General features: G+C 43.5%; 1 protein-coding gene across 1 annotated transcript; it reads left to right on the top strand.

Annotated features, from left to right (window-relative positions):
• The first annotated feature begins 614 nt into the window (after positions 1–614).
• On the top strand, positions 615–4,627 carry LOC105357560 (uncharacterized protein K02A2.6-like). The gene has a single exon (XM_023953254.1). The coding sequence runs from the start codon at positions 899–901 to the stop codon at positions 4,523–4,525; it is 3,627 nt and encodes a 1,208-aa protein (XP_023809022.1). The 5' UTR covers positions 615–898; the 3' UTR covers positions 4,526–4,627.
• Positions 4,628–9,806: the final 5,179 nt, after the last annotated feature.

The raw sequence follows: 9,806 nt of genomic DNA, 5'->3' as shown, positions 1-9,806 counted from the left end.
AAAATGCTAAACTGGCTTCAAAGAAGGCAAATGACGTTGTGAATGTAACAAAGATTAAAGCAGGGTTAAAAAGTCTTATCAAAGAAACTGTGAATCAACTATGGCAAAAACGATGGGAGAAGGGAAGGACAGGAAGTTGGTTTGTGGGATGCAGAAGACAGTAGGGAATATGATGTATGTAGAGAGGAACAGTTGGGAAGACAAGATAATAGCCAGACTCGGATTTAGCCATACATCTCTCAACAAGCAGCTCTTCGTGATAGGTAAACATTCTAGTGGGAAATGGGACTTTTTTGGTGTTGGTGAAACTCTAGAACATGGGATATTGCATTGTGATACGTGAGACAAAGGGCCATTTTCACAGAGCTTTCAAAGACTTAAGATACAATGGGATTTACAAAGTATACTATGTAGTCAAGGTGCTAATGATTTCTTACTTACTTACATTTTTGGGAACAACCACGTTGTTGGGAAGAATTCAGGTGCTGTCTTGGAAAAATATTATGAAGCTTAATGGGATATTTAGGTCTAATCTATAGTATGGGACATGGTAGATGTTGTATAGCCACAGGAGATGTTGCCGTTCAGGCCGCTAGGGGGCAGTATTGAGCTACGCCGGGGTTAAAACTGAAAGCTGGACGGGGAGCAGTCGGCAGTTTGTACACGGCGCGAGCCGGCCAATGGTTGGAGAATAAAGTTACACTTGAAGAGCACCCCGATCTTGTCATTCATTCCTACAAGCTACTACATATGGCGACGAGGATAAAAGTGGACAATCAGGGGGTCGACGTGTCCAAGGGGTGGTAGCTGCTACAGTTAACCAGGTGGCGGCGGAGAGGCAAGAAAACACGTGGTTATCGAGCTAGCAGAGAGGTCGGTGTGGACACTGGGGGAGACGATGGCTGCCACAGTGGGTTCGTTGATCCAGTTTGACAGCAAGGAGCAGTCCTGGGAAGAGTACTGCGAAATTATGGACCATTTTTTCATCGCAAATGGGATTGACGATGCAGATAAAAAGCGGGCGGTGTTGCTGAGCAGCGTGGGAGCGCAGACCTACGCGCTGATGAGGAACCTGCTTAGCCCGGTGAAGCCCGGAGAGCGATCCTACCAGGAGTTGGTGAGCCTGTTGAAGGACCATTTTCACCCCAAACCGAGCGAGATAACCCAGAGGTGGAAATTTAATACGAGGGACAGAAAGCACGTCGAAAGTGTGGGGGATTACGTGGCTGAACTGAGGAAGCTGGCGCAGGACTGTAACTTTGGAGACACCTTGACCGTGATGTTGAGGGATCGGCTGGTCTGCGGCATCAACGACAGGATTCAGCGGAAGCTACTGGCTGAAGAAGGATTGACCTTCGACAGGGCCTTCAAGATGGCTGTGGCCATCGAGGCTGCTAGCCGGGACATGGAGGATCTGCGGAGCAGTGGGGATCACAGACGAGGAAGTCTGACAGCAGCTCCGGTGTTGGCTGTGAGCGGCAGTCAGCAGGGGCCGCCGGGGGACTCTAAAAAGTGCTTCAGATGCGGAGGGACTAATCATCTAGCAAATGACTGCAGGTTTGCCTCAGAGAAATGTCACAACTGTGGTAAGATGGGACACATCAGACGGGTCTGTAGGATGAGACTGGGGGACAGAGAAAAAAACAAGCAACTCAAAGGTGGGAGTGGGAGACAAATGAAACAGACGCATTATATGCAGGGGGAGATCAGCCGGAGTGACAGTGAAGGGGATGACATGTTTCACCTGACAGAGAGTGTTAAAACAATGTACAACATGAGAGATGAGATTCGTATACCAAAGGAAGATCCTATGAGGACACAGTTGGTTGTAAACGGTAAAGTGGTGACCTATGAAGTAGACACCGGCTGTGGTTATACCATAATGTCAAAAAAATCTTTTGATGGGTTGTTTAAAGACAGTAAGAGACCAAAGTTGTTGACGTGTGGGTTGAAGTTAAAAACTTATGGGGGCCATGTAGTACCAGTGTTAGGGGCTGCCAAGGTGAAGGTGCAACATGGAGGCAGTGTGAAAAATCTGGCGGTGGTGGTGGTCAAAGGCCCAGGGGCTAGTCTGTTGGGCAGGGGCTGGATTAAAGCTCTCAAGATAGATTGGGAAAAGGTGAACAGCGTGCTGGAGGGGGAGGAGGCACTTCAGGAAGTGTTGGTAAAACATGAAACAGTTTTTAAAGAGGAGCTTGGGAAGTTGAAAGGGTTTTCAGCAAAAATATGTGTGAAAAAGGAAGCAAATCCTCAGTTCTACAAACCACGCTCTGTTCCATTTGCTATGAGACACAAGGTGGAGCAAGAATTAGAGAGGCTCTTAAAGGAGAAGATAATTGAGCCAGTGAAATTTTCTGATTGGGCTGCACCTATCGTTCCCATTTTAAAGCCTGATGGTACTGTGAGGATTTGTGGGGACTATAAGTTAACAGTGAACAAAGTATCTGCATTAGAACAGTACCCTATTCCTAGGATGGAGGACTTGATTGCATGCCTGTCAGGAGGAGAAAAATACACCAAGTTAGACATGAGTCATGCATATCAGCAGATCGTGTTAGATGAGGAGGCCAGGAAGTATGTCACAGTGAACACACCTAAAGGTTTGTTCACTTATACAAGGCTTCCTTTTGGAGTGAGTTCTAGCCCTGCCATTTTTCAGAGGACCATGGAGAATGTGTTACAGGGCATCCCAAATGTAGCCGTATATCTGGATGATATTATTTTGACAGGTAGAAGTGAAAAAGAACATATTCAGATTTTGGATCAAGTGCTCCAAAGACTTGAGGAGTCAGGTCTGCGTTTAAAAAGGAGCAAGTGTCAGTTCTTGGAGAAGGAAGTCATTTTTCTGGGTCACAAAGTAGATAAAACAGGGCTTCACCCTCTCCCAGCTAAAGTGAAAGCAGTTCAAGAAGCTCCTTCACCCACGTCAGTGACAGAGCTAAAAGCTTATTTGGGATTGCTAAATTTTTACAATCGGTTTTTACCTAATCTGTCTACTCTGTTGGCACCTCTACATAAGCTGCTCAGGAAAGATGAAAAGTGGGTGTGGGGTCCTGACCAAGAACGAGTGTTCAAACTATCCAAAGAACTGCTGCAGTCAGATCGTGTTTTGGTGCATTATGATGAAAGGAAAGAGCTGATTCTGTCTTGTGATGCGTCTCCATATGGGGTGGGGGCAGTATTAGCTCACCGCATGCCTGATGGGCAGGAAAAACCTATTGGGTTTGCGTCTCGCACCCTTGGGGCAGCTGAACGAAATTACTCTCAGCTGGATAAGGAAGGTTTGGCTGTGATTTTCGGAGTACAGTATTTCCACAAGTATCTGTACGGGAGGAAATCTATTATTTGTACGGATCATAAGCCCTTGGTCAGTCTGTTAAATGAGATGAAAGCGGTCCCTCAGATGGCCTCACAGAGGATAATGAGATGGGCAGTTCTGCTGAGGGCATATGAGTATGTCATATTGTACCGAGAAGGTAAGAAAAATGCTAATGCAGATGGGTTGAGTCGCCTCCCCATATCAGAAGAGTCAGACAAAGAATCACCTGAAGAACATGTATTGGTGATGGAGGAAATGCAAGGGCCGGTATTAAGGTCAGAGCAAATAAAAAAGTGGACAACCAAAGATCCAACCCTTGCTAAAGTACGAGAATACATTCAGAGGGGATGGCCCAACCACAAAAACAGTGAGTTGAAGCCTTTTGAAGTTCGAAAAGAGGAGTTGAGTGTGCAAGACGGTTGTGTTTTGTGGGGAGCAAGAACTGTAATGCCTGCCAGGGCCCAACCTTACATGTTAGAGCAGCTAGATCCGGCTCATCCTGGGATGAGCCGGATGAAAGCATTGGCTAGGAGTTATGTATGGTGGCCTCATATGGACTTGGACATAGAAAAGAAAGTTAAAACGTGCACGGTGTGTCAGGAACAAAGGAAGGCACCTGAACACGCTCCGCTCCATCCTTGGGAGTGGCCTGATAAACCCTGGAGGAGACTTCACATTGATTATGCGGGTCCATTCATGGGAAAAATGTTTTTGATCATTGTGGATGCACATTCCAAGTGGTTAGATGTGCATCCTGTGGCATCCGCTACCGCTGCAGCTACAGTGGAGAGTTTGAGAAGCAGTTTTAGTACCCATGGCATTCCGGAGATGATCGTCTCGGACAATGGTCAATGTTTTGTGAGTGAACGGTTTCAAGAGTTTGTTAGTCGCAATGGCATCACTCATGTGACAGCAGCACCTTATCACCCTTCATCCAACGGGTTGGCTGAAAGAGCCGTACAGACATTTAAAGAACTCATGAAGAAAAGCAAAGGAGAGACGTTGGAGACCAAAGTAAACAGGGCTCTGTTTTCTTATCGCATCACACCTCAAACTACTACGGGGAGGTCTCCAGCAGAGCTGATGATGGGCAGAAAATTGAGGGGTCTGCTGGATTTTGTACATCCAGACTTGAAAGATAGAGTGGCCAGAAGGCAAGCAAAACAGAAAGAACACCACGAAACATTGCAGACAGCGCACCTTTGAAGCGGGAGATCTGGTGTACACAAGAAACTACGCCAGTGGTCCACAGTGGATTCCTGGTTTGATTGAGGAGATGACAGGACCTGTGTCCTGCAGAGTTGTTCTGGGCAATAGACAGGTGGTCAGACGCCATGTGGATCAGTTGTTCCGGCGGATGGAGTCAGAAAGTCCTGGGGTGGTGACAGAAGCTGAGATACAGGATGAGGAATTGCTTCCATCGAGTGAGGGGGAAAGTTTGAGTGTGGAAAAAAGTTCAGAGGGTGAGGGGGAAGTCACTGAGAGTGGAGGACGGAGTGGATATATATATATATATATATATATAAACTCCAAAACAAATAACCCCAAAAACAAAACCAAAAAAAAAAAATTCACGTTACATAATCTTTCATATACGCTGGGGGCTTCCTGGGTCTCTGTGAACGTCTCACGTCCAGGTCGTGGCTCTGTTCTGACCCGCTGCGTCCTCCACAACATCTCTCCCCCCTTAGACTAAAAATACACCTCATAAAAGGACCACTTCAACTTAAGCAAACCAGGCCCAAAAACATACAATAACATCAATAAGAACGCTATATATATATATATATATATATATGAAAATGTGAATTTAACAGCGTTCTTATTGATGTTATTGTATGTTTTTGGGCCTGGTTTGCTTAAGTTGAAGTGGTCCTTTTATGAGGTGTATTTTTAGTCTAAGGGGGGAGAGATGTTGTATAGCCACAGGAGATGTTGCCGTTCAGGCCGCTAGGGGGCAGTATTGAGCTACGCCGGGGTTAAAACTGAAAGCTGGACAGGGAGCAGTCGGCAGTTTGTACACGGCGCGAGCCGGCCAATGGTTGGAGAATAAAGTTACACTTGAAGAGCACCCCGATCTTGTCATTCATTCCTACAAGCTACTACAGTAGAGTTCTCCTCATCCACACTCCAGACCAGGTGGTGGCGGTAATGCACTTCCAAAGCCATCCACCATAAACGCCCGTCGCCCATCAGAAGAAGAAGAAGAAGGCAGAGAGTACTACATAGAATTTCATATGCAGATGCAGTCAAAATGGTTGGTAAAGGTTCTGATAGACAGACAGGAGTCATACACGAGGTGTCAAATATATATAGGACAGGAATGCTGAGTGGAGAGTTTGGTTAGATTTGAAGAAATGGTCATGTTTGTTTCTGGAGTTATAAATGCAACAATGGAAACTAAATTGAAAACGGAAAGAATACAAATCATTGTGAAAGCGGCGGCGAACCATTTGGACATCAATGAGTTAACATGGGAAGAGGTTCGGAACAACCTTAGTGCCCAGTCTAGTCAGGAGGTGGGAAGTGCGGGTTAGTAAATGGTTCTTATGTTACAATGGAATGCAAGGAGCTTATTGACGAATGGACAGGAATTTAAAAAATGTATAGATGACTTGGATCAAAAACCATATATTATATGTATTCAAGAGACATAGTTAAGGCCAAATTTAGATTTTAGAATTTCCCACCCAATATACAGGAATCCGGTGTGATGGAGCAGAGGGAAGGGGAGGTGGATGTGCCACCTTTATTAAAAACAATTTCAATTACAGGGTGATTAAAATAGGAACACAAGAAGAATGTATTGGCATTGAAATTTATTTTGGTCTGGAGAGATTGTATGTTATTAATTACTATAATCCATGCAAAAAGTTAGATCTCAGTCTTCTTAAATCAATTATTCATCTGGAAATTGGCTGTGTCAATTGTGTCATTGTTTGTGGGGATTTAAATGCACATAGTACAATATGGGGGGGGAGGTGACAGATGCTAATGGTGAGTTATTGGAGGATTTGATGGATGAATTACACTTGGTGTGTCTCAATGATGGGAGAGGAACAAGAATAGATGTTTGAACAGGGAACATGTCAGCACTAGATCTCACTTTTGTTTCAAATGTCTTTGCAGGTTGTTGTGAGCAGGATGTACACAACAACACAATAGGGAGTGACCATTATCCTGTTTTCTCTAGGGTTGATGGAGATAGGGAATCATCAAGTAATGAAAAGGAAGGAAGATGGCTTTTTCATAAAGCAAAATGGGATGAATTTACTTATATGTGTGAGGAATATTCAAACATTACTATGGAGAGTAGTGCTGAAGAAATGGAACAGAAAATTAGGAATGCAATTATTTCAGTGGCGGAAAAGACAATTCCAAGAAGTAAAGCAACTATGACCATGAGAAATATTCCACGGTGGACTGAAGACTGTAAGATAGCAGTTAAAAATAGGAATAAGTGATCGAAACTCTTAAAACAGACTCACACAGATGAGAATCTGTTGAACTGTAAGAGACTTTTTGCACAGGCGAGAAGGATTATTAAAAAGGAGAAAAGGGAGTACTGGAGGGGTTTTTGTGATACAATTGGTCGAACAACTCCGGTAAGTACGGTTTGGGGAATGATTAGGAAAATGAAGGGTATGAGAAGGGATTTAAAATATCCAGTATTAAAAAGGGGTGAGGACCTGGCAATATCGGATACAGATAAAGCTGAAATGTTGGCTAAAACCTTTGTGAGAAGTCAAAGTAATGAGAATTTGTCGGGGATATAGGAAAAGGAGGAGAGATGAAATTAGGGATTGGCACTACAAGGAATTTGATGGTAACACTTATTTGACAGCTATGGATGCTCCATTTACATACTTTGAGTTGGATTTAGCACTACATAAATCTAGAATTACATCACCAGGTAGGGATGGTATAAGTTATGTTATGTTAAAGTATTTAGGTAGGAAAATGAAGTTGAAATTATTGGACATGTATAATAGAATCTGGTGTAAAGGTAAATTGCCGACAAATTGGAAAGAGCTGTAGTAATTCCTAAATTAAAACCAGGGAAAGATCCGAGTAGCCCAGAAAATTACAGGCCCATAGCACTCACATCACATGTTGGTAAAATAATGGAAAGAATGATAAATGAGAGATTGTATTATTACCTGGAAAGTAAAAATTTGCTGTCCCAATATCAGAATGGTTTTAGGAAAGGTCGAGGGACAATGGACCCTGTAGTCTGCCTAGAAGCAGACATTAGGAAAGCCCAAGTAGAAAAAAGAATATTTGGTGGCAGTATTTTTTGATATAGAAAAGGCTTATGATATTGTCTGGAAAGAGGGTTTATTGATAAAATTATGTAGGTTAGGACTTCATGGAAGAATTTATAATTGGATTAAGGGTTTTTTATTTGATAGATATGTTCAAATTAGGATAGGAAAGTCTTTTTCTAATAGATACTTAGTGGATAATGGAACTCCACAAGGAAGTGTGATTAGCCCTGTGTTGTTTTCAATTATGATTAATGATATCTTTAATTCCATTGGATGCAAATTTGAGAAAGCATTGTTTGCAGATGATGGAGCCTTGTGGAAGAGGGGAAGAAATATTCATTATGTGGAGAGAAAAATACAAGACGCGATTACGGAGGTGGAAAACTGGTCATATGATTGGGGATTCAAATTTTCACTGGCTAAAACAAAATGCATGGTTTTTACTGGAAAACGTGAAACTGTTTTGAACTTAAATTTATTGGAAAAGTAATGGAGAAAGTGCATAGTTTTAGGTATCTGGGAGTTATATTTGATACAAAGTTGAAATGGAGAGTGTTGTGGTTCTGTGGGCGTGCCTCCGCAGTGACTACTCCTCACCTGCTTCTCATCATCTCGTCACCTGCAGCTCATTACAGAGATTATATATTCAGAGATGGAGCCGTCGGCAAACGCCAGATTATTGTGCCTCATGAGTGAGAATCTGCCAGCCCATGTATTTGCCTCCCTGGCAAATCTCCCTGCCTTCCTAGGCGCGAACTGGCAGCCACGCCTCTTTCAGTCTGCCCCAGGGCATCTGTGGCTACAACAGTAGCTTAACATCACCAAGTATGAATGAGGAGTGAATGAATAATGGACACAATGTAAGCACTTTGAGTGACTTGAAAAGCGCAGATAAATCCAATCCATTATTATTAATTTAGGGGATGGTTTTTTTTAATTTTTATTTATTTGTTTATTTATTTATTTTTGTTAGGTAATCCCCACTATGACCCACACTCCAACACAGTAGGTGGCGGTAATGCACCTTCACGTTGGTGCCTCCCGCCAATAAAACCACAAGAAGAAGAGGAAGAAAAAGAAGGCAGGCATGCAGGCAGAGAGAGCAGAGGAGGCAGTAGGAGCAGGTGGGCTTGAGTTGGTTCAGTGCTAGTTTGTTTGTCCCCTCCCCCCTTCTCTCTTTGTTCTTAGCAGGCTTATATCCAATACAAGTTGAATACAAAGTCTTGCTTTTCAATTGTTTAAGTATTTTTACCAAGAATTTGAGAACTCTGTTGCGATTGGCAGGGTTGACAAGTACTTCCATCTTCTTTGTTATTCAAAGAGACTAGGATCATTCTACGTAACATCAGTACCAACTGGCTTAACATATTCTGTCCACTTGGGCCAAATCATTAAAAGGTGTTGTTTATTTATTTAATCTTTTCATGTTTTTTTTCTGCAACAGAGTGTTTTTATCTTTTGATGGTTTGAGTTTTAAAGGACTGTAAATTACTTTTTTTTTCTCCCCACCCCCTTACCTCCTCTAACTTGAGACAAGGTGTATTCTTTCCCATTTTTGGCTTTGGGTTGGAAGTATATTGTGTGTAGGAAACACGTAAACATGCTGTGTTCCAACTACCGGTGAATCCCAGTCTGAGACGCATCCCGTGGAGGGTGCTCTGGACATATGTGGTCCAGGGAGCCTTAATGAGGGCTGTCCGGTCTCTGTATGACTGGAGCAGGAGCTTGGTTTCCATGGTTGGCAGTAAGTCGGACCTGTTACCCATGCATGTTGGACTCCAGCAGGACTGCTCTTTATCACCGGTTCTGTTAACAGTCTTTATGGACGGAATTTCTAGGCACAGCCAGGGACTGTAAACGGTCTTGTTTAGGTACCACAGGATTTCCTCTCTGCCCATTGCAGATGATGTTGTCCTGTTGGCTTCATCAAGCCATGACCTCCAGTATGGATTGGGCCAGTTTACGACAGAGTGTGAAGTGGCTGGGATAAGGATCAGCTAAGTCTGAGGCCATGATTCTTGACCAGAGAAAGGTAAGTTGCCTTCTATAGGTGGGTGGAGTGTCCCTGCCCCAGGTGAAGGAGTTTACATATCTTTGGGTCTTGTACACGAGTGAGAGAAGATCGGAGCGTGAGATCATCAGTTGGAATGGTGCAACATCCAAAGTCATGCGGTCGCTGTACTGGTCCGTTGTGATGAAGAGAGCCAGAAAGCAAAGCC

The sequence above is a fragment of the Oryzias latipes genome, chromosome 24 (genome assembly GCF_002234675.1).
Source record: "Oryzias latipes chromosome 24, ASM223467v1".
In the NCBI taxonomy this organism is placed as follows: Eukaryota; Metazoa; Chordata; class Actinopteri; order Beloniformes; family Adrianichthyidae; genus Oryzias; species Oryzias latipes.
This window is presented reverse-complemented; position numbering and strand designations above follow the sequence as displayed.

Excerpts from the sequence above, each read along its gene's own strand:
- LOC105357560 (XM_023953254.1), top strand. The coding sequence starts at position 899 with ATGGCTGCCACAGTGGGTTCGTTGATCCAGTTTGACAGCAAGGAGCAG.